Here is a 25,518-nt window from a genome sequence, read left to right as displayed (position 1 = left end):
TATAGATACCACACAATATACTCTCAACATAGGTTCTGTAAGTTAAATGACAACTTATTTGTTTAAAAACTATAATTCATAAAATAGCTAAAAAGTTTGCCAAATGTTCAATGTCAAAATGATACAAACACAGGTGATTTCAAAATGAAATGCTTAAGGTCAAGATAAAACCTTAATTGGTATAGACTGTATTCCAGTAATTATACTATTTTAAAACCGTTAACTGGAATTAGTCAAATGAAGAAGAGGCTACTTTATTCATTAGGCACCATTATATGGAATTATACTCCATCCACTTCACAGATCACTTCTAGTTATTCCACTACCATGAACTCCCAACTCCCTAAAATGCTAAGAATTACTTCAGCACATCACATTTAAAAATAAGTTAATTGTAGCTAAGTGTGGTGGTGCACGCTTCTAATCCCAGCATTTGGGAAGCTGAGACAGGAGGATCACGGTTCACGGACAGCCTCAGGTACTTAGGCCCTTTGAAACTCTGTAAGATCCTGTTTCAAAATAAAGAATTAAAAGCTGGGCATGGCAGCGCACGTTTGTAATCCCAACACTTGGGAGGCTGAGACAGGAAGATCACACAGGTTCAAAGCCAGCCTCAGTTACTTAGTGAGTTACTTACCGCCATTCTTTCAGCTGTGAGCCACTCTTCCTCCTCAGGATTACCATGCCGATGGGTATAGTATGATACACTAGATATCACTTTATTCACTTCATTCAGTGCATTCATCTTTCCATTGAAAGAAGAAATCTGCAATAATCTAGAAGTGAAATTTAGTGATGAGTGCAAGTCTGCAAATGTACATACATTATTACTTCAAGAGATAAGAAACTTACCTAAGTATCATTTTTAACCTAAATATTTCTAAGTTTTTTACAGTTTCTTCTTGTCCTGGAACCCTTGAAGCTAAATTCTTCAAAGATTTAATAATCATTGAAAGGGCATCATTTTTGGCTTCATTCTTTGCTTCTTTTTTCAGTTCTTCATCAGTTAAGTTTTCTAAGAACTGTGGAACCATTTCAATTATTGGAAGAAAGTACTTCTTCACTGTATGAAGAGTGAGAAACTCATAGCATTGTCCAAAAGGTCTGAAATAAGAAAGATATTAAACTCCTGTAATTCTCAATTTCATAAAATCAATTAAGATTGAACTCTCAGATTATATTATTTAAAAAAAATCCAAGTAATGAGTTTAAGAAAAACCTACAGCTAACTGAGTGTGGTGGTACACCCTTGTAATCCTAGCACTTGGGAGGCAGAGACAGGAGGACTGCAGTTCGTAGACAGCTGCAGAAACTTAGTGAGGCCCTCTACAACTTAGTGAGACCCTGTTTCTAAATAAAGACTAAAAAATAGGGTTGGGAGTGTAGCTCGAAGGTAGAATGCCCCTAGGTTCCAATTGCCAGTACCAAAAAAAAAAAAAAAAAAAAACCCACAACAAAAACAAAAACACCCTACAGCTGAATAACTCATTTTTTTAATCAAGCAATAAAATAGCAATTTCTATAGTACATAGCACATTCATCTTAAAATGACTTACTTAATAAGGGCTGCAATTATTTGAACATTTAGTGCTGATCCATTAATAAAGCGATCATGCAATATCTGGAACCCATTTAAAGTGCCAAATTTGTTGAGAAGATCCACTAGCCAACCCTGCAAAACAATTAACAAAAAAAGTTAACATTTTTCATTTGGGGGAGAGAATACTACCTTGATTCACACATACTAGAAATAGTAAATTCACTAAAACAAATTATGTCAATTTATCTTTGAAAAGACTTCAAAATACAGCAATTTTTAAATAATACTCCCAATTTATGAGATGTAGCAGAATAAACAGCAAGTATAGATTAGCTCATAGGGGTGCAGCTCTGTTTCTAGAAATTAGCTAGTGGAGAGAAAACAGAAACAACAATTCCTTTTCAGCAATTTCAAAAGAGAATGAATATCTTCTACTTACACGAAAATACTCTATTAAAATAATTGAGGTATAAAGAATTCAGGGGAAAATAAATCAAGAAAAAGTTATTTAGTAACTTAGTATAAATAGGTCTTAATCCATTTCCATAACTCTAAGTATCAAATTTCCCAATAGATAAAATTTCTGATTACAAGCTTGTGCCACGTGTGCTACTTAGTGAGGCTACTTAGTGAGCTCAGCTACTTAGTGAGGCTCTCTGCAACTTAGTAATGCCATTTCAAAATAAAGAATTAAAAAAAAATAAGGCTGGGGGTGTAGCTCAAAGGTAGAATGCTCCTGGGTTCAATATTCAGTAGAAGGGGGCAAAATTCCCAATAAAATATTTTTGTGCTGTACCTAGTGGTGCACACCTGGAATCCCGTACTTGGGAATGTGAGACAGGAGGATTGCAGGTTCCAGGACGACCTCAGCAATTTTAATGAGCGTCTGTTTCAAAACTAAAGGGCTAGCCAGGCATGGTGGTGCATGCTTGTAATCCCAGCATTCCAGAGACTGAGATCGGAGGATCGTGATTCACAGACAGCTTCAGCTACTTAGTGAGACCATCTGCAACTCAGTGAGACCCGGTTTCAAAATAAAGAATAAAAAAAAAAATAGGGCAGAGGGTACAGGTCAGAGGTTGAATGCCCCTGAGTTCCATCCCCAGGCCCGCAAAAACAAAACAAAACAAAACAAAACAAAAAACACCTAAAGGGCTGGAGGTGCAGCTCTAAGGTAGAATGCCCCTTGGTTCAATTCACATTATCAAAAATAAATAAAATAATCTTAAAGCATGAGAATGAACTGTCAATTAAAAACTGGTGGGCCGGGAATGTGGTTCAGAAGCAGAGTAGTTGCCACATAATACATGCAAGGCCCTGGGTTCCATTCTCATCTCCATGCAAAAAATAATTAACTCCCCCTATAAAACAGATAACTCTGGTATTAATAACATTTCCTGTTCCTAACTACAATACATCAGTTGATACTTTGATTTATATCTTAGAAGCAGCACCAACCTAGCCAAGCGAGATGGCCCACACTTGTAATCCCAGTACTTGGGAGGCTGAAACAGGAGGATGGAGGGTTTGCGGCCAACCTCAGCTACTTAGTGAGGTGCTCTGCAATTCAATAAGGCCCTGTTTCAAAATAAAAAATAAAAAATGGGGCTGGAGATGTAGCTCGGAAGTTGAATATTCTTAGGTTCAATCCCTAGTACCAAAAAAGAAAAAAAGTGCTTTTAAAGGCTTTTAATAGTTATGTACCCTGTATTTCATAAGAATTGAATTCAAAGTTATAAAAAAAAATCTTCAATGAGAAGTCATCGAAAAACTGTATTCGCTGTGTTCAATCAAGTCACTTGTATCTTATATTGTAGATTACTGACCCATTAAGTAAAACCTAAAGAAATAGATATTCAACCAAAAGCATGCCATCTAGTGGCGATAATATGAAATGGGAACTTTCAAAAAACATCTCAACTAGAGACCAGCATGCTTGTAATCCCAGCATTTGGGAGGCTGATACAGGAGGATCTGAGTTCGCTGACAGCCTCAGCCACTTAGTGAGGCCCTTTGCAACTCAATGAGACCTTGTTTCAAAATAAAGAATAAAAAAATATAGAGCTGGGGGGTGTAGCTCGGCAGTAGAATGCCCCTGGATTCCATCCCCAGTACTGCAAAAAGATAAAAAAAATCTCACCTATTTTTTTATGGATTCAGTTTCTAATAAAATAAACAGCACTGTATGCATGACTTAAGTATTTTTTTGGGGGGTACTGGGGTTCCTGGAAACCCTTCTACCTCCGGGCTACACTCCCAGACCTATTTTATATTTTTATTTGGAAACAGGGTCTCTTAAGCCAGCAAGCCTGGCTTCGAAACTGCGCGATCCTCCTTTCTCCGCCTCCCAAACACGGGGATTACAAGCATGTGCCACTACGCCCGGCAATGACTTAAGTTCTTTTAATGGATAGTTAGATTTTTAAAAAGTTTCCTACAAGATTCACAATATTAGAAACATCACTCTAAATCAGGCATGGTGGCCGGGCGTGGTGGCGCACGCTTGTAATCCCCGCGCTTGGGAGGCGGAGACAGGAGGATCGCGCAGGTTCGAAGCCAGCCGCGCGCGTTGGCTTAGGAGACCCTGTTTCCAAAAATGAAAATGTAAAAATAGGTCTGGGAGTGTAGCCCGGAGGTAGAAGGGCTTCCAGGAACCCCAGTACCACCAATAAATAAATAAATAAATAAAAATAAATAAATAAATAAAATAAAATAAAATAAATAAATCAGGCATGGTGACATGCCTGTAGTCTCAAGACTTGGGAGGCTGAGACAGGAGGATCACAGGTTTACAGCCAGCCTCAGCTACTTAGGCTCACTGCAACTTAGTGATTCTCTGCTTCTTTGCTTCAAAAATAAATAAAAAATAGGGCTGGGGGGGGTGTATCTCAGAGATAGAATGACCCTGGGTTCATTCCTCAGAACTGGAAAATAAAAACACCAAGGTGTGCGTGTGTGTGTGTATGTGTGTGTGTGTGTGTGTGTGTGTGTGTGTGTGTGTGTGTTACTGGAGATGGAACCTAGGGACTTTCTACCTCAGGGCTACACTTTGATGGCCTATTTTATATTTTATTTGGACACAGGGTCTCACTATGTTGCTGAAAACTTCACTAAGTAGCTAAGACTAGCTTCAAACCTGCACTTCCTGTCTCAGCCTCCCAAATGTTGGGATTACAAGTGTGTGCGCAGCACCATGCCCAGCTCTGGTAAATTATAGTTTTAAAAATTATGAAGAATACTTTTTTGGTGGTACTAGGGATTGAACCGGGACATTCTACCTCTCAGCCACAACTCCTGACCTTTTTATTTATTTTGAAACTTCCAAGTACTGGAATTACTGGCATGTGTCACCACACTCAGCTCTGCAAAAAATTGTGTAGTTTAGCCGGGCGTGGTGGTCCACACTTGTAATCCCTGTGCTTGGGAGGCTGAGACAGGAGGATCGCACAGGTTTGAAGCCAGTCTCAGCTACTTAGTGAGGCTCCCAGCAACTTAGTGATACCCTGTTTCCAAATAAAATATAAAAAAATAGGTCTGTGAATATAGCCCGGAGGTAGAAAGCCCCTGGGTTCCACCCACAGTACCACCAATAAATAAATAAATAAATAAATAAATAAATAAATAAATAAATAAATAAATAAATATAAATAAAAATTGTGTACTCTGCTTACAATGATATAGGAACTTAACATTTAATATATACGTGTGTCTTGGAAGAAGATGGAAAGTTCTGGAGAACATTATGTTAAGTGAGATCAGCCAAGCACAGAAGGAGACATATTTCCTCTAATATGCCCAAACTAGGGAACATAGGGGATACCAGAGGGACTCCAGATAATGGAGGGGAAATCTCAACAAAGTCTGAATGGAAAGATAGAAGAGGAAGGCTGAACTTGATTAATGAGGGTCTACATCCGAATATGTGTAAAAGTATGAATATGGCATGGTTACCCTGGGCAATCATTGGTGGGAGGGAGAGAAGGGAAAACGGGGACAGGGTGGGGGGAGAGGGCACCAAGTACAGTTTATATGTATACCATTTATTTATTTTTGGTGGTACTGGGGGTGGAACCCAGAGGCTTTCTACCTCCAGGCTATACTCCCAGACCTATTTTCTATTTTATTTGGAAACAGGGTCTCACTAAGTTGCTGAGAACCTCACTAAGTAGCTGGGGCTGGCTTTGAACCCGTGTGATTCTCCTGTCTCAGCCTCCCAAGCGCGGGGATTACAAGCGTGCGCCACCACGCCCGGCATATATGTATACCATTTAAACCAAATGGACCTAATAGACATTTACAGAATATTTCAGCCAGGAACTACAGAATACACATTCTTCTCAGCAGCCCATGGAACCTTCTCCAAAATAGACCACATCCTGGGACACAAAGAAAGCACCAGCAAATTCAAAAGATGTAATAAAATTCCTTGCATCTTTTCAGACCATAATGGAATAAAAGTAGAAATCAACAAAAGGAAACTCAAAAGAAATTATTCAAATACATGGAGATTGAATGATACACTATTGAATGATGAATGGGTAAGAGCAGAAATTAGGGAATAACAAAATTTATGGAAACTAATAGATACGTGTGTGTGTGAGAGTGTAATGTGAACATTTACTACTTGCTTTTGTCATTTATTAAACATTAAGAGGATATACTGGATTTAGGAGTTAGAATCATAAAATATCCATAAATATATGGCCTTACAGATTAACAACCGAGGTCTTCAAGTAATTGCCTATTTTTACTATAAAAATACAGTCTAGTTCATATTAACTCTTATTTTTAATGAGACTGAACAAAAGATTATAAGGACTGAACAATGCATGAAGAATGTGAAAAAAAAAAAAAGCGATGGCCCTAAGCAGTGAACTAGAATGCTACAACCTAAGCAAAAAGGCTCCCAGTTCTATATATTTTCATTTAACACCTCAAAGCAAATTTTACTGTCACTTTTTAAATAATTCAATATAGAAAAACTTGCCAGTAGTAGAAACAAAAGACAGAGTAAAGCTTTGGTATAAAGTGCAGACTCCAAACCACAAAATCTACAGAATCTCTTCAAGAATAATATGAAATTACACTTTGTACCATTAACAACAGTAGGTTCAGAGTACTGAAAAGTTATATGGCAAAATAAGACAATGTTAATAGTTAATTTTGAAGAAAAAAAACGCACTTTTGGTGATCGAGGGTCTGGAGAACGAGCAAAGAGTTCATCTTCAGGCAACTGAACACTTGAGGAAACGGATTCGCACGGACGTGTACCGTTGTAGATATGGAATTTGCAATGAGGATTTAAGGCCATGGCAAGAAGTTCTAGGAGTGGAAACCAATCTTGGGACAACTTGGCCACACACAGCTCCACCAGACGATGAGTATTGTTAATAATACATCTCTATTATGGTGTGGGGAGAAGGTGATTTGAGAATATCAAAACATTGCACTTTTAAACAGGAACATGTTATAATTTTAATTACTCTTATCTTGATAATGGTCTTTCCTTTTTGTCCATACTCAGCATTTGAATTGTATTTCCCTCATACTGGGATCAAACTATCAAAAACAAAAATTTTTACTTCAGAATTTACATTACTTTCAAAAGCCATTAAAAATGAAGGCAGCATCACAAGTTACCAATTTCTGTTTTATGTCCACAAATGATACAAGTTATTTTTTTCCTCTTTGGAATTTATACATTACAGACAACATGATTAAAATCTACATGTTTATGTCAATTATCCACAATGGAGCAGATTTGCTACCCTAATGATACCACTTCCAAACTTTACATTTCTAAGTCTTTTAAAATTATACATTAAATCTGAAGATATTAGAATTACTATGCCATGGTCATAATTGGGAAATAGTTTACGAACCACAAATGTATCATCTGCTTTACAACTTAATGACCACTTCCATATAAAACCAGAAATAGATTTTCATCAGTCTAAGACTTTTTTTTTTTACTTTTTAAGATCTCTAAAATCTCTATCTTAAAAACAATGAGCATTGATTGAGATGTTTATGTGGATAGAATTTATGTTCACCTAGGCAAGTCACTGAAGAACAATGCAGACCTGAATTTACCTTTTTTTTTTTAAAGAACTAGTGATTGAACCCAAGGGGCATGCTACCTTTCAACTCCATCCCAACCTTCCTTTTTGTTCTTTATTTGGAAACAGGGCCTTACTAAGTAGCTGAGGCAGGGTGTGAACTTGTGATCCTCCTGTCTTGCCCCCCCAAGTACTGGGATTATAAGTGTGCACCACCACACCCAACCTGAATCCACTTTAAAGTCTTTTTTTTTAATAGCGGTACTAGTGGTAAGAACCAAAAGCATTCTATCTCTGGGATACTCCGCCACCCTGTTTTATTTTTATTTTGAAACAGGGGTGCTAGGTTGATGAGTCTCACTTCTTGGCTGAGGCTGTCCTTGAACCTGCAATTTTCTTGTCTAGGCTTGCCAAGTACTGGGATTACAGGCATATGCCATCAACCCCAGCTCTAAAGTCTCCAATAAAAGCTTATATTACAACTATAATTTGAATCTAGACTACAAAACTAATTAAATACTGGCTAATGACTTAAATTTTTATATATATTTTTTCCCTCCGACTTAAATTTTTATATATATATTTTTCCCTCCACCAGGTGCCAAGGTTGGAAAGAAACATGTTTCTTTGCTGTCCCTTCCTGAATGACTTCATTTCTCATTTACTTCTACACTGACCTTTTTGGTATCTCAGACATGTGTTACATTCCCTATCTTGAGTATTTTTCTTCCTTAGTGGTACTGAAACAGTGTTGTACCTTATAATGGACAGCAATAGACTTTCAAGGAAATGCAGTGATTTGCCTATGTAACAAATTTTCTAATTCTAAATCTCATGCTCATTCTAAATGACCATAAGACCTTCAATAGAAAATAATTCATAAACAATTATTTTGAAAGTTTCATTTTAGCTGGGCATGGTGGTACATGTTTGTAATTCCAATACTGGAGAGGCTGAGACATGAGGATGTCAGGTTCGAGGAGAGCCTCAACCAGTGATACTTTCATCAAATTGGCAAGAACTTGTTTCAAAATAAAAATAAAATAGGGCTGGGGGGTGTAGCTCAGAGACAGAATGCACCTGTGTTCATAATCACCAGTGTCTGCCCATATACAAATTTGCATTTTTATACTCTAATTCAATTAATGGGCCCAACATATATAACTAAATACCTCCTCCCCTTCCCCCCTCCTACCCACTCAAAGTTTAACTATATAAATTTGATCTTACTAAGTCAGATTCAAGACTCACATGTATTTCAAACTTCCAGCCACTCACTGCTTCATCTGTAAGGATTTTAGTGAACGATATTGTTAGTCCGTCTCGGAAAAATCGCTGACATGCTTCACTTTTAACATCAAGGCCTAAAAAGGGGGAAGAAAATTATCATGAACATAGTATTTTTCTGATTGTTTGATATTTTTCAGTGGTAAAAGATCTAATAATAGTAAACTCTTCAATGACAGCTAATAAATACAGAATAGCTTTGAGAAAAAATTCACGGCAGTGTTAAGTCAAAAAGTTAACTTAATTATATACCTAAATTATTAAAGTCCCTATGTGTCAAAAAGATAACTTGATTCAGAAAGAAAAATAATCTCCAATATATTCTAAACATTTTAATTATTATTATTTTTTTGTGTGGTACTGGGGGTGGAACCTAGAGGCTTTCTACCTCCGGGCTATACTCCCAGACCTATTTTATATTTTATTTGGAAACAGGGTCTCACTAAGTTGCTGAGAGCCTCACTAAGTAGCTGAGGCTGGCTTCGAACCTGTGCGATCCTCCTGTCTCAGCCTCCCAAGCGCAGGGATTACAAGCGTGCGCCACCACTCCTGGCTAAACATATTTAAAGTACATTAAGCTAGTAATAGTAAAACTAATTGAAAATGCCACAAATTATGACACTGAATCTTAAACACAAAATGGCTGTCAGTAAACCCATGAGAGAAAATCTAAATACTTCACAGCATGGTACTTCCTGAAAATAAGCCCTTTCACAACTATTTTTGAAATTTTAAGCCAGGCGTAGTGGTGCACGCCTATAATCTCAGCATTCGGGAGGCAGAGACAAGATGATCATGGTAGGCGTCCAGCCTCAGCTACTTTGTGAGGCTCTTTGTAACTCAGTGAGACCCTGTTTCAAAAATAAAGAGACTAAAAATTAGGACTGGAGGTGCAGCTCGGAGATATAATGCCCCGAGTTCCATCCCCAATACCAGAAAAAAAGAAAGAAAATTTTACTTTGTTAAAAAGCATCCAGTTAGCACACAGATCCTTATAAGACTCTGTGTTTAATCAAGTAAGATGAACTGTTTTGTCTCCCTTACTAGTCTCTTTCACTGTATCACTGTCTGGGCATCTAGACTTCTTTCTATTTTGCTTAATTTTATGTGATTTATGTATCATCAACTTTTGTGTGTGTGTGTGTGTGTGGTACTGGGGATGGAACCCAGGGGCATTTTACCTCCAAGTTACACTCCTATTTTTTATTCTTTATTTTGAAACAGTCTCCCTGAGTTGCAAAGGGCCTCACTAAGTAGCTGAAGCTGTCTGAGAACCACAATCATCCTGTCTCAGCCTCCCAAATGCTGGGATTACAAGCATGCACCATCACACCCAGCTTTAAATCATTTATTTTAAAAGCACTATTAATAAAATGGTATCTTCATTCAAAGGATCACAGATGAAGATTCTACTAGTTACAAAGATCCATATGTCCTTGATTCACTGGTATTTCAGTAAAGCAAAGTCAAAAGTCATATAATGCCAGGCACGGTGGCACATGCTTGTAATCCCAGTAACTTGGGAGGCTGAGACAGGAGGATCACAGGTTTGAAGCCAGACTCAGCAGCTTAGTGATGCTCTCAACAATGTAGTGAGACCCTGTTTCCAAATATAAAATAGGTCTGGAGGTTTAGCATGTAGGTAGAAGGACCCTGGGTTCCATCCCCAGTACTACAAAAAAAAAGTCATATAATCTGACAAATTAGACAGTGTTTATACAGGGGCCAGAAATGGCTCAGGATAAACATACACATACATAGCCAGCTATATCTGAAGTCCATACCACCCATCACCTACAGTGTACTTAGCTGTAAAATGTTCTTTAGTGTGTATCACATTTTCCCTCACAGAACCCTACATTGAAACACTTTTTGTTTTGTTGTAGTAGGGTACAGGGGCAAATGCCTGTAATCCCTGTACTTGAGAGGCTGAGACAGGAAATCACAGGTTCATGCCAGCCTCAGTAACCTAGTGAAGACCACCATAACTAGCAAGATCCTCTTTCCAAACAAAAATTAAGTAGGGCTTGAGGTATAGCTTCAAAGTAGAATGCCCCTGCCTCAACCTCCAGTACCACACACACACAAAAGCTTAATCTTTGAGCAACAACCCCTTTATGAATCTGACTAAATTAAGAGATCCATTCCTTAGAAATATGAATATACTTAAATTTTCTATCTAACTTTAGAGAGTTCATCAATACACTTTGACAGGTGTCCAAAGGTTACAAAAACTGCCCAAAGGTTATTAGCCTTTTCCATAAGCTATAGTAAAGTGTTTATAACAGAAGCAAACAAAAGTCTTCAGGGATAAAGTGAAACCCTATTTAGTAGTATACATTACAGAAAGTATAACATTGAAACTTACCTTTCTTACTAAGATCAATAGCAGCTTCTAAAAGCACTTCTAATTCCCCTTTCGGCAAAACTGGAACCACCCATCGAGGCCTAAGAGATTTTATAAAATAAAGATATTTATTCAGTGCACACTTAAAGAGGTACTATAAATAAGTTACACCAATTGTAATTACCTCTCTAGGAAGATATTAAATATTAAAACTAAAGTAACATTAAAATGGTGAAGTTGGCCAAATCTTTGTGTGACTAAGCACCACTTGTTGTCTCTACAAATAGAATTCTTATGGGATTGTCAAACAAAAGATAAAGAAGTAACAATAAGAGAAAAAAGATATTTTAATAGCAGACTATGACACTACTATAATAATCATATATGAAATTAATTAGGTACAATAAATGCCTATTGCTAAAGTTCACAGGAAGAGTCTTTTGCGATTCCGATTAGATGGGATATGGATTGAATTTCCTAAGAACAAAAAATTTAGAAGACAAAAGATTGATTTATGCTTCAATCCATCAGAACTCAAACTTTTCCTGAAAGTGAGCCGTGGGTCTACTATCTGTTTTACACAGGCGCCCTTCTCCCTCAAACAAGGATGCGGCCTATACCCAAATGCTTCGTGATCTGGGTGCCAGCCCAACATCTCGTCCTTCACCCTTTTCCTATCCTTTACCCTCCTCACCACCACCACCTAAATGACCACTGCTTCCCACAAATGGCAAGATTCTTCAAACAATCCCCTTATTTATGCCTTAAGACCTGGCAAAATTCTCAAATACCTCTGTGTTTTAATAAAGACAATCCATTACCAGATAATCTATTAGAAACACATGTATAGAAACTTTGTCATTGTATTAAAATATAAAATGTTCTTTGTAATTTTTTCCTTAAGGATTGTTAACATGGAACCCAATCCTCTAGTTTGCCTAAGAACTTCATTAACAATCACCAACCTCCAGACAAAATCAGAAGCCAAAAACTTTACTTGCATGTGTGTGTGTGTTTGTGTGTGTGTGTGTGTGTGCATGTTGCTAAGAATTGAACCCAGGAGCATTCTATCTTTGAGGTACATCCCCCCAGCCCTATTTTTTATTTTGAAATAAGGTCTCACCAAGTTGTAGCAGGCCTCACTAAATTGCTGAGGCTGTCCATGAATCTGCAATCTTTCTGTGTTAACTTCCCAAGTACTGGGATTACTGGTGTGCGCCACCATGCCCACTATAAGCCAACAACTTTATGCTGTGATGTCTCTGCTATGCAGAGTTTTCAGAGACCATTACAGAAATATTTACACAATTTTTGTTTGACTACAATTCAATGTACACTATTACTATATACTTACATGATAGACAACACAAAGATTATCTTAAAGAATATACTGGTTGCTAATTTAAGAGAAATTCACCTACAATATAGCTCTATGCTAAACCAGCTGTGGGTGCATGCTGGTAATCCCAGTACTTGGGAGGATGACACAGGAGGATGACAGATACATGGAAAACCTCAGCTACTAACCCTCTGCAACTCAGTGCCAGCCGCAGATACTTGGTGAGGCCCTCCACAACTTAGTGAGATCCTGTTTCAAAATAAAGGTTAAAAAATAGGGCTAGGAATGAAACTCAGAGGTAGAATGCCCCTGAGTTCCATCCCTATTACCACAATAAAAAAAAAAAAGAGTAAGAAAATGCTTGACCAAATTTATTAATTATATATTCAGGTATTTTCTTAAACGCAAAGAATAATGTTCTCCGACATTATGCTTTTAATAGTGTTAAATATAGTGTTATTTTAGCAAGTACCTATGAGTGTTAGTGTTTTTTTTGTTTCTTTCCTACTTTATTTTTTTGCAGGTTTGGGGATAGAACCCAGAGGGGGCATTCGATCTCTGAGCTACACTCCTGCCCTATATTTTATTCTTTATTTTGAAAGAGGATCTCACTAAGTTGTGGAGGGCCTCACCAAGTAGCTGAGGCTGTCCACGAACCGTGATCCTCCTGTTTCAGCCTCCTGAATGCTGGGATAACAAGCATGTGCCACCAAGCCTGGCTTTTCCTATTTTATTTATTTTGGCACCAGGGATTGAACCCAGGGGCTTTCTACCTGTCAGTTAGACTCGAAGCTCTTTTTATCTTTTTTTAATTTATTTTAGTTTTGGTGGTACTGGGGGTAGAACTCATGAGCTTTTCTATCTCCAGGCTATACTCCCAGACCTATTTTATATTTTATAGGGTCTCACTAAGTAGCTGAGAGCCTCACTAAGTAGCTGAGGCTGGCTTTGAATCTGTGCAATCATCCTATCTCAGCCTCCTAAGCACTGCGATTACAAGAATGCGCCACCAAGCCCGGCTCTTTTTATTTTTAATTTTTTTCCCCCCAGTGGTACTAGGGGTGGAACCCAGGGCTTTTCTACCTCCAGGCTATACTCCCAGACCTATTTTATACTTTATTTGAAAACAGGGTCTCACTAAAGTTGCTAAGAGCCACACTAGCTGAGGGTGGGTTCGAACCTGTGCGATTCTCCTGTCTCAGCCTCCCAAGCGCTGGGATTACAAGTGTGCGCCACCACACCTGGCTTATCTTTTAATTTGAAACAGGGTCTTGCCAATTTGTTGAGGCTGGTGTTTGAATCTTTCATCCTCCTGTCTCAGCCTTTCAAATACTGGGGTTATGCTGGGCGTGATGGCACACGCTTGTAATCCCAGCATTTGGGAGGCTGAGACAGGAGGATCACGGTTCAAAGACAGCCTCAGCTACTACTTAGTGAGGCCCTCTGGAACTCAGTGAGAGCCTGTTTCAAAATAAAGAATAAAAAATTGGGCTGGGGGTATAGCTCTGAGGTAGAATGCCCCTGGGTTCCATTCCAAGTACTGCAAAAAATTAATAAATACTGGGGTTACACCACAGCTGGCTGTTCCTTTTTAAGGGGGTGAATGGGTCATACCTCTCCAGCACTCACTTGTTGAGCATGCTGCCCAATGAGGACTGCATCCACTTGGGGTTCCTTGACATGCTCAGCTCTTATTCTGTTTAAATCTTTTTCTTGTCCTTCATAGAAGCTTAAAGCTTTACTGTCTCTGGGAGTCACTAAGAACAGGCTCTGATGAACTTGGTCTCCTCCTGACCTGGTTTACCCCATTGCCATCCCAATGTAATTAAAATCATCCAGAAAACAGCATGCCAGTGAGGAGAGAAAGCCTCATAAACTCTCAAGAAATGAAACTGCACTGACAGTTCTACTTCAGGAACACAAGAGCTAGGGCCATCGCCAATCTAAAAATTTATACTAACATTCTCACTCCCTTTATTAACTCCATTTAAAAGCACAGGCTACAAAGTATTGAGCAGTGGCTGAGATTTGCAGACTAGCAAGGGAACAGTGGGTGACCGCAATATTCTTCTTTCACTTCGGATTTTCTTATGCACTAGAAGAAACAATGCTCAGAAACTTCTATTATGTTACTACATTATAAAAAAAGAACTCACCTGTTAATCATATCATCCAACTTCGCCAAGTCAGTATGTGGGAATGCAGGCTCCTCATCTTCAATCTGTGGGGGAGCATCACCTTGACCTTGTTCATCTGGAGGAGTTGCCGGGGAATTTTCATTTGAAGAATCAGGCGATGAAGTCTTGACCAAAAATTAAACATTCCAGATTTAATTTTCTACAGTATATATACAATATCCAGTAATTCAGCTGGGTTCAGTTGAATTCAACCAAGATTAGAACTATAAATTTTTTTTAAAATTTGTCAACATTGTACATTTTTACAAAATGCGGGGATTACAAATGCCTCCCAAATGCTGGGATTACTAGCGTGCAAAGCCACATCTGGCTTATAACTTCTATTTTTTTTATTAGAAGGGAGAAAATGAAAATGATTTTCTATAATTTCTCTGTCAAAGTATTTAAATAATAATTTAAAACTTCACAATTGTGGTTTCTAAGCAAGTCATGTCACTTTCAACTAACAGTACTTATTTTCATTTCTGTCATTTTAAGCACATCTCTTCCCCTACTTTAGCTAGCTATGTATAGTATTTTTACAACTAAATTAACTTTTATAATTATTCTTTGTGTGTGTTTGTGGTGTGCCAGGGACGGAAGCCAGGGCCTCACACACACAAGGTAAATACACTACCACTGAGCTATATCCTCAGCCGTGATCCTTATTCTTATTTTAGATTGACTTTTATTCATGTTCTTAAAATTTCTTTTGTCCTGGAGATGGAACCCAGGAGTCATTCTACTCCAAGCTACACTACCAACCCTATTGATTTATTTAGTGGTGTAAGGGTATTTTCCCTCCAAACTATACACCCAACCCTATTTGCTTATTTATTTATACTGAGGATAGAACCAGGGGCATTATACCTCTGAGTACACTCCCAGTCCTATTTTTTTTATTTTGAAATCAGGTCTCACTAGGTTGATAAGAGTCTCACTACTTGCTGAGGCTTGTCTTCAAACCTGTGATTGTCCTGTCTCAGCCTCCCAAGTACCAGGATTACAGGCATATGCCACCACAGTCAGCTACTTTTTACTTATTTTGAGACAGTGTCTCATTAAATTGCTGAGACTGACCTCAAATTTGTGATCCTCTGGTCTTAGCCTCCCAGATACTGGGATTATACAGGACTGTGTCATGTCATCATGCCCAGCTTGTTCTTGAATTTTCTACTCAGTAAAGATTGATGGCCCTTTTAGAAAAAATGTCTTTTTCTGTATTATTCAAGCACCTGTATATAATAAAGAGTTGCATAGGAGCCGGGCGTAGTGGCGTATGCTTGTAATCTCAGCATTTGGAAGGCTGAGACGGGAGGATCGCGGTTAGCGGACAACCTCAGCTACTTAGGCCCTCCGCAACTTAGTGAGACCTTGTTTCAAATTAAAGAATAAAAACTAGTGCAGGGAGTGTAGCTTGGAGGTCGAATGCCCCTGGGTTCCATCCCCAAACCTGCAAACAAACAAACAAAAAAAAAAAAAAAAAAAAAAAGGTCTAAGTTACAAGGGCCTCACTAAATTTTGGAGTTGCATAGGTAAATGCCTGCAATGATAACATGTTCCAGTTACAAAGTTTGTGCATGAACTCATGTGGCTAATTAGCAGCTAGTGATGAGCTTTTCCTTAAAACGAAGAACACTGTGCAGGTGCCACATCTCTAGTCTCAATAACAGGACTCAAGCGTTAGACCAGTAGAAAAAACTTGATGTACCTGTTTTATTCAAAACAAATTGATAGCCAGATAGTATTGTGAATTAGATTAAGGGACATTCAGTATTTCTAATGAATCTTTTCATATAAAAATCTTTATGTTGGATTTTTTATGTTAATTTTTTGCGCTGAACTTTGCACTGACTTTTTTCCCCTTAGGAATAGATCCTAGAAATATGGTTTCTAGAACAACAGTAGAAACAATTTCTTTTAAGGACATTTACACATGGTGCCAAATTCCACTCAGCACCTTCCTAGCAACCATATACAAGTATTCACCCCCAGTGCCTTCAACCAAGGTTGTTTCACTTTTATACAGGTGTGTGTATATGTACTAGGGAATGAAACCAGGGGCATTCTACCTTTGAGCTAGACTCCAGCCCTATCTTATTATTTTGAAACAAGGTCTTGCTAGGTTGCTAGGGCTGGCCAAGAATCTACCATCCTGAGCCGGGCGTGGTGGCGCACACTTGTAATCCCAGCACTTGGGAGGCTGAGACAGGAGGATCGCACAGGTTCAAAGCCAGCCTCAGCTACTTAGGTTCTCAGCAACTTAGTGAGACCCTGTTGCCAAATAAAATAGAAAATAGGTCTGGGAGTATAGCCCGGAGGTAAAAGAGCCCCTGAGTTCCACCCCTAGTACCACAAAAAAAAAAAAAAAGAAAAGAAAAGAATCTACCATCCAACTGTTTCAGCCTCCCAAGTACTGGGATTATAGGCATAATCCTGGGTGTAATCGAGTTTTCATACATACTAGAACTTAAAATTTTTTTATAAGAATGCACTATTAGAATATTTTTCTTACTGTTGTTGTGCTGGGGATTGACCTTCATGCATACTAGGAAAACTACACTGAGCTATACTCAAGTCCAAGAATACTAAGTGGAAAAACCTGAATTTAGAAATTCCCTTTATGCCAACACATAAAAAATCAAAAAGCTGAGCCTTAAGATGAGTGATTTATGTTTTTATTGCTCCTATTTGGTGCAACAGTGTCAGATCCTGTGAAATAACCTAAACTCTAACATTAGAAGTAGAGGGCAGCCAAGCATGGTGGTGCATGCTTGTAATCCCAGCATTTGGGAGGCTGAGACCTGAGGATCACGGTTCACAGCTAGCCTCAGCTACTTAGTGAGACCCTATTTCAAATTAAAGAATAAAAACTGGGCAGGGGGTTTAGCTCAAAGGTTGAATGCCCCTGGGTTTCATCCCCAGATCCGAAAAAAAGAAAAAAGAAAAGAAAAGAAAAAAAAAAGTAGAGGGTAACAAAGTAAAAGGGTCAGCAATTCCATAGATAGGTAAAAATGTAATTCAGGGTTTTCTTTGCTGTACATGTCACCTTCAAAAACATAAGAATATTGTTTTTATCTATATATAGACATATAAAACTAATTGCAGAGATCTAAAAACCAAGTATAGTTTAAAACAAAAGGTTAAAGGTTTATTTTGTGGTACGGGGATGGAACCCAGGACCATTGCACCTCTGAGCTACACCCCCAGCCCTATCTTTTTAGTCTTTATTTATTTTGAAGCAGGGTCTCACTGAGTTTCAAGGGGCCTCACTAAGAAGCTGAGGCTGTCCACCAACCGCCATCCTCTGGTCTCCGCCTCCCGAATGCTGGAATTACAAGCGTGTGCCACTAGGCCAGGCTAAAGGTTTCATTTTTATCTAAAGCCACACAAAGTTACAAACACTAGACTTCCTTGCACAATCCAAGTGTAAAAAAGAAGAAAGAGAGGGATGATATTGGGACTCCTAACTACTCGTAATGGTTATATTTAAAAACAGGATTCTTTAGCATCCAATATAACCTCTTGACTATGCTTAAAGAAATGACACTAGAGCCGGGCGTGGTGGCGCACGCTTGTAATCCCAGCATTTGGGAGGCTGAGACAGGAGGATAGTAGTTCATGGACAGCCTCAGCAACTCAGTGAGACCTGTTTCAAAATAAAGAATTAAAAATAGGGCTAGGGGTGTAGCTTGGAGGTAGAATGCCCCAGGTTCCAACCCCAGTACCGCAAGAAAGGAAGGAAGGAAGGAAGGAAGGAAGGAAGGAAGGAAGGAAGGAAGGAAGGAAGGAAGGAAGGAATTATACCAGCCTCAAATTTTATTTTTTGGTGGTACTGGAGGTGAAACCCAGAGGCTTTCTACCTCCGGGCTATACTCCCAGACCCATTTTATATTTTATTTGGAAACAGGGTCTCACTTAAGTTGCTGAGAGCCTCACTAAGTAGCTAAGGCTGGTTTCAAACCTGCGTGATCGTCCTGTCTCAGCCTCCCAAGAGCGGGGATTACAAGTGTACACCACCACGCCCAGTTTACGATTGCTTTTGAAACAAATGTAATTGCCTTAATAAAAGAGCTTTCAAAACAGTGAATTATAGAATTTATGACACAGAAAAGGTTTAATTCTGTCCAAGACCCATGGCCACAGACATCACTATTTTATGTCTTCAAAGTGGTAAATAGAGAGGAAAAACAATAAATCTGACACATTTATTACATGGTTGGGACTTGACCTGCTTGTTTCTCTAAAATGGCATAGGGAGAGAGAAAAGGCAAACAGCTCTTTTCTATCACACAAGTGATATAGAGAGGATCTAATCTGCAATTGCGACAACAACAACTTATCCTCAAATGACAAATTTTAAGTTTATGATAACAATGCTACAATTCTTTCCCCTTAAAACTTATCCACACATATTCTATAAAAATATGTACCAACTAAAAACAGAATGTTTATGACTCATATATACATACCTCAGCTTATTTAACTCTAGGCACTATTCGAACTGTGTAGCAAATTATAATATTTGTCTTATTCAGTTTAACACTGTATATATTGGGAAACAAGACAAATAAATTACCTAAACTTCCTTTTCAAAAAATGGAGAAAAGTACAGCAAACTGAATCCAAAGGAAGTATAAAGAACAAAGAGATAGGGTAAAAACATGTATAGAGTGGAACCAAAACCCCAAAAGTTGTGTTTTTGTAACATATAAAATTGGCAAATCCCTAGAGAAAGACTGTCAAGAAAGAACACAAATTTGCAGTATTAGAAATGAACAAGGAAGCGGGGCGTGGGGGCACACACTTGTAATCCCAGGATTTGGGAGGCTGAGACAGAAAAATCGCAGTTTGAGAACGGTTTCAGTTACTTAGTGAGGCCCTTTGCAACTCAGTGAAACCCTGTTTCAAAATAAAGAATGAAAAATCGAGCTGGAAGCTGGGTGTAGTGGTGCTTGCTTGTAGTCCCAGCATTGGGAGGCTGAAACAGGAGGATCGCGGTTCGTAGGCAAGCCTCAAGCTACTTAGCGCAACTTGGTTAGACCTGGTTTCAAAATAAATAAAAAAAAAATAGGGCTAGGGGTGTAGCTAGGGGGTAGAATGCCCCTGGATTCCATCCCCAGTACAGGGTGGGGCGGGGGGGGGAGAGATCAGGCTGGGAGTATAGCTCAGAGATAGACTGCCCTCGGGTTCCATCCCAATACCACAAAAAGGAAAAATGAATAAATAAACAAAAAGATAATGCCATAGGCCATAAGACACTCAAAGATGATAAAGAGCGAGTTGTGGTGACATACATCTGTAATCCCAGTACTTGGGAGACTGAGACAGAAGGATTACAGGTTCCAGGCCATGGGTGACATTTTAGCCAGAGCCTAATTTGACCGCCCCGGAGTTCAATACCCAGTGACACCAAAAAATAAATAAAATAATTAATAATAATAATAATAATAATAATAATAATAAAGGGTACAGTGGTGGAGTACATGCTTAAGACTCTGAGTTTAATCCCTAAGCATGTGTGCACACGTGTGTATGTGCGCGCGCGCGCGCGCACACACACACACACACACACACACACACACACACACGGAGTAAGAACAACTGCATTTCAATATACTTAAAAATTTAGATAAGATGGACAAATTCCTTGAAAAATGCAACATACCAAAATACAAAAACCCCACCCAGAAAATTATTTTAAAAACTGTTTGGTCTACAAATTAATTCTTTCCACAAAAATAAATCCCAGGACAGATGGTTCCACCAGTAAAATCTTCCCAAAACCATTAATAAAAAAATAACAGAAGCCTTACAGAAACTCATTCAAGTAGTAAAGAATATTGCCCACTAGCATGTTCTAAGGCCAGCATAAAACCTTAATACCAAAATCTGTATTAAGCCCCTCTTGAACATTATTTCGCTGATCCTTTTAACAATAATATGAAGCTAGTTAGACCATTACCTCCATTATAGAGAAAAACTGAGAAATAAAGGTTAAGTAACTTACCTAAGACTTTAAAAATTTGAACACTAGCAGTTTAACTTGAGTCTATGGTTTTTTTTTTACTCTAAATTGACAGTAGAAATATTGTGTGTATATATATATATATATATATATATATATATATATATATATATATATATATATATATATTATGGGGTACAAAGTGATATTATGATGGTTCCATAGACTACATTGAATGTTTCCCCCCTAGAACTGACACAGGGGTTAAATACTTAATTGTAATAACTGATAATATTAGACCCCCCAAAAAAGATTGGCTCAAACATTGCTGTCTAGAGCACCTATACTTCATTGTTATTGCATAAAACCTTATGTTAACTTTTCTTAAAGCAAAACAATTTTATGGTTACGACGCAAATTATAAACATGATTCATCATTCGGTAAATATACCAATGTAGCTTTATCAGTATCTTCAATATCCTACCTGATTCTGTTGGAGGGGGGGCTGAGACTGTCCATCAGGTGCCTGGCCCTGGTTGTCATTCCCTCCAACTGGAGAGCCACGAGTCGTGGCTGTCATACTCGACACAGGGCAGATCTTTGCAATTTTGTCTGCTTATGTAGTTGTCTTAAGAAAAGAAATTATAGTCCACTTATAGAAGATGAAGTACCAGCATTTGTCAGTCTTAAAAAGCTCCAATTCAAGAATAAACCATCTTGCAGAGACCATTGCATAACCTACAAGGGAGAAAAAAAAATACATTTATTTTAGCTATAAAAATCTGAATTAAACAACTGTCCAAATTTAGTTATCAGCAACAAATTAGGTCAGGAGAAAGGTGGCTATATAAATGAGAGAAAAAATAAAAAGCTAAAATTTCATTACCACATTCAACATAATAAACTGATAATGGTACACCAGACATTATAATAAGAAAACATGTAATAATCGCCTTATTATGTAATATTTCAGTTTTCTTTTAAAGCTGACTCTGAACACAGTATGAGGCACTTACTTAGCTGAAAATTGATTGAATTATAGAATGACATACTATCTGTCCTCAACCTGCTAATGCCTTAATTACAAGGCAAAAAATGTGTGCTTGAGACAAAGCAAAAAAAAAAAAAAAAAAAAAAAAAAACACACACACACAACACAACACGTTAAAAAAAACAAGTTAGGCCAGATGTGGTGGTGCATGCCTACAATTTTAGTACAGGAAGATCATAGGTTCAAGGCCAGCCTTAGCAACTTAGTGACACCTTGTTTCCAAATGAAAAATAAAATAGTGCACCCATGGAGTGGAGGTAAGGGTGTGCCTCAGAGGTAGAACACCCTAGGTACAGGTACAATCTCTAGTACTGCAAAAATAAATAAAACACTTCAGGAAAGACTGCACATCTAACATTTGTCATTGATCCTAGGGCACTATATATGAAAATGTTTTCCATACTGGGAAGGGGGAAGGGAGATCTAGGGGTATGCACATACAGCATAAAGACCAGGTAAAGACAGCAAAGAGGTGGCCACTTTTAGGCTGAAGTGGGGGTGGGGGGGTTTGCAGAGAATCAACCCTGGCAACACCTTTCTCTAGAGGACTTCCAACCTCAGAATGGAGAGAAAATAAATTTTTGTCAATCCTTCCCCCAAACAAAAATCCTCTCTGGGGTAGTTTTTCTTTGGAGAAGGCAAAATATTTATTACCATTCCAATACGACTGTGTTTGTCAGTGACCTCAAGCTTTCTGTTTGGGGCAAGATTTTGGCCACAGGTACTCTTGAAACCCCAACAGGACTAGAAGCCATTCTTTGCAACCTAACAAAGGCACACAGAATACTACCAAACCCTTAATTCTATATTCTAAGACAGTACATTCCATCTCTAGTTGTGTAGTTAAATCACCAAAGGTACTTTTAACAACACTAATGTCCAGGTTTCTCTTCAGATGGAATAAATTACATCATGTGGGAGTAAGGCTTAAGGATTAGACATGAATGCTTAAAAAAAAAAAAGAATCTCTCCTGCAATTGATTATGAAGTGCCAACAGGTCAAGAAACTTCGGCTGGTTCACTATATGTATTGTTTTTTTTGGGGGGGAGGCGGGTCTGGGGATGGAACCTAGGGGCATTCGACCTCCGAGCTATATCCCCGACCTGTTTTTTATTCTTTATTTTGAAATCGGATCTCACTGAGTTGCAGAGGGCCTAAGTAGCTGAGGCTGTCTGCGAACCACAATCCTCCAGGCTCAGCCTCCCAAATGCTGGGATTACAAAGCATGCACCACCATGCCCGGCTTGTATTTGGTTTTAAGTAAGGTGACCATACCTCTGATTTAGCCCAGAACAGTCCAAGTCTACCTAAAACCGAAAAAGAATCACTTAACCCAGTCAAGGTTCTAACTCAGTTGTTCTCAAAGCTCAAAACATTTCCCCAAAACACTAGTTTCTCTTCTTTCAAATTATAACCTTGTTTAAGATATTCAAGACCAAATTTACAACACGGTATATAAAACATACCTATAGCTCATCTGCTTTAGTAACATTAAGTATTTATCACAAGACACATAGAGGAGGAAAACATTACATCTGTAAAGTACAAGGTTTCCAAGTGCTCTGTGCACAATACATCCAGTCTACACAGCACAGAAAGCAGAGTCAAAAGTAACAGCTGCAGGTATTTGTCCAAGCTTTGGAGAGCCAACTCTAATTGAGATCTGACACCGTCCTCTTCAAGTTCTCTATCACTTTCCAAAAAAGGTACCATACAAAAGAATAGATTATTGGTCTAAAAGTTTTTTTTTCTGTAAAAATTAAAAGTTAATGCCAGGCATGGTAGCGCACACTTGTAATCCCAGCATTTGGGAGGTAGAGACCAGAGGATCGCATTTCGCGAACAGCCTCAGCTACTTATCAAGGCTCTTGCCCTTAGCAACTCAGGGAGACCTTGTTTCAAAAATAAAAAGACTAAAAAATAGGAGGCCAGGCATGGTGGCACATGCTTGTAATCTCTGCGCTGGGAGGCTGAGACAGGAGGATTGCACAGGTTCAAGGCCAGCCTCAGATACTTACTGAGACCCTGTTTCCAAATAAAGTATAAAATAGGTCTAGAAGTATAGCCTGGAGGTAGAAAAGCCCCTTGATTCCACCTCCAGTACCATCAAAATAAATAAATAAAAACAGGGCTGGGGTATAGCTCAGAGGGCATTATTTGTAATGTTTGTAATGCCTCTGGGTTCCGTCTCTGGTACCGCAAAAATAAATAAATAAATATATAAATAAAATTAAAAGGTACACTGATCATAGTGGGGCATGCCTGTAATCCCAGTACTTGGGAGGCTGAGAGAGGAGGAAGATTCAAGGATAGCCTCAGCAAGTAATAAGATTGTCACCAACCTAGGAAGACCCTGTTTCAAAATAATAATTTGAAAATAGGGCTGGGAATGTGGTTTGGAGGTAGAAAACTCCTGGACTAAATACTCAGTAGCACCCCCCCCCCAAAAAAAAATAATAAAAATAAAAAGGCTGGAGATTTAGCTCTGGGGAAGAGAGGCACATGAGGCCTGAATTTGATCCCCAGAGCCATAAAGTATCTATACATTTCTAAAATATTACAAATAAAAAGGTGACACCTCAGTAGAAAAATAGAAAAAGGATACTAAAAGTCTTAGAAAAAGTTTAAGTAAACCCCAAAACACATGAAATGTATTAGGCAATGTTTGAAGCACTGTAAGTGTCACAAATGTATACAGTAAGAACTATTATCACCCCTCTTTACAGATGAGAAAAAGAAAGTGAAAGTAAAAAACTGCCTGCATGATTAAGTGGCAAAATGGGATTCTAATCCACGTAAGTCCATACCTCTTAACCCATATCCTATCCTGCCTCTCAACTTCATTAGTATTGTGAAAATGCAAATTATAAAATAAAGATAACTAAAACTTAAGATAATATCAAATACCAACAAGGCAAGGGACCCACATAGAAGTTCTTTCAAACATAAAGTGAAAAACAATGAAAATATCTGATTAAACAGTCTCTCACTTTTGGTCTTCCATTTAAACACCCTGAGGTACAAAAAGAATTATATAAAAGTCACCAATCCTCAAGGCAAAAGTCCTGTCCCTGCTTCCTTTTTCACTTTTGCCTTTCTGTCAGCCCAAACTACCAAAATGGCTTTAGGCCATAAGGTCTTAACTGAGGTCTACTGATAGGTTTGAAGCCTTTAACTTAAAAAAGAACACACAAAGTTTTGTATGTGCACTGGGGAAGGATGGAGAGGGCTGGTTCACAGATCAATAATATTCATCCAGTTTGGCATTTTTCTCAGCATCAGAAACAATGGCTTCCCCAAACCTGCCCTCCCCTTCTTGAGACTCTTAGGCTTCCTTGGCTTCAAGATTCCAAGTTTCTGCTCCTCTTTGTTTTCAAAGGGAAGGGAAAGGGGAAGGACAGCACAGTAGTGGTGATGGTAGTTTTAAACATTAAAACTGAGATAAAACATCCATTTACTACACAGCTGACTCTACAAGTATGTAATTTAGGCAAAATTTAGGATCTTGAGCTAATTATTCACCAGAGTAGAGGAGATGGATTCATTAGCATCACAAGGGAGTTTTATTTTAATAAATATAACCTCTATCACCTCCTTTTGAGAAGTATGTCATGATTGCAGGTGGGCAGCACAGTATATTCCTATGAATAGGGCAAGTGGGGGTAGGGGACCTTGAGGCACATCAAACTTCAAGTATTCTTTCGGTAAATGTTAACAGTTTACAAAGGACATAGGTAACAAGTAAACA

General features: G+C 38.4%; 1 protein-coding gene across 2 annotated transcripts in view; it reads right to left on the bottom strand.

Moving 5' to 3' along the window:
- USP9X (ubiquitin specific peptidase 9 X-linked) overlaps nucleotides 1-21,298 on the bottom strand; it is a gene marked incomplete at both ends in the record, with an annotated part of 110,365 nt that extends 89,067 nt beyond the window's left edge. For both annotated transcript variants that reach the window (XM_080719370.1, XM_080719371.1), the window contains 8 exons: nucleotides 638-776; nucleotides 853-1,104; nucleotides 1,557-1,672; nucleotides 6,723-6,941; nucleotides 8,851-8,963; nucleotides 11,255-11,334; nucleotides 14,729-14,874; nucleotides 21,203-21,298. In XM_080719370.1, the coding sequence (XP_080575496.1) occupies nucleotides 638-776; nucleotides 853-1,104; nucleotides 1,557-1,672; nucleotides 6,723-6,941; nucleotides 8,851-8,963; nucleotides 11,255-11,334; nucleotides 14,729-14,874; nucleotides 21,203-21,298 (1,161 nt within the window). The remainder of the gene's footprint in view (nucleotides 1-637; nucleotides 777-852; nucleotides 1,105-1,556; nucleotides 1,673-6,722; nucleotides 6,942-8,850; nucleotides 8,964-11,254; nucleotides 11,335-14,728; nucleotides 14,875-21,202) is intronic.
- Between the last annotated feature and the right edge of the window lie 4,220 nt (nucleotides 21,299-25,518).

Source organism: Muscardinus avellanarius, assembly GCF_963383645.1.
Source record: "Muscardinus avellanarius genome assembly, chromosome: X".
NCBI classification, from domain to species: Eukaryota; Metazoa; Chordata; class Mammalia; order Rodentia; family Gliridae; genus Muscardinus; species Muscardinus avellanarius.
The sequence above is the reverse complement of the archived record's forward strand: the minus strand, read 5'-3'. Positions and strand labels throughout refer to the sequence as shown.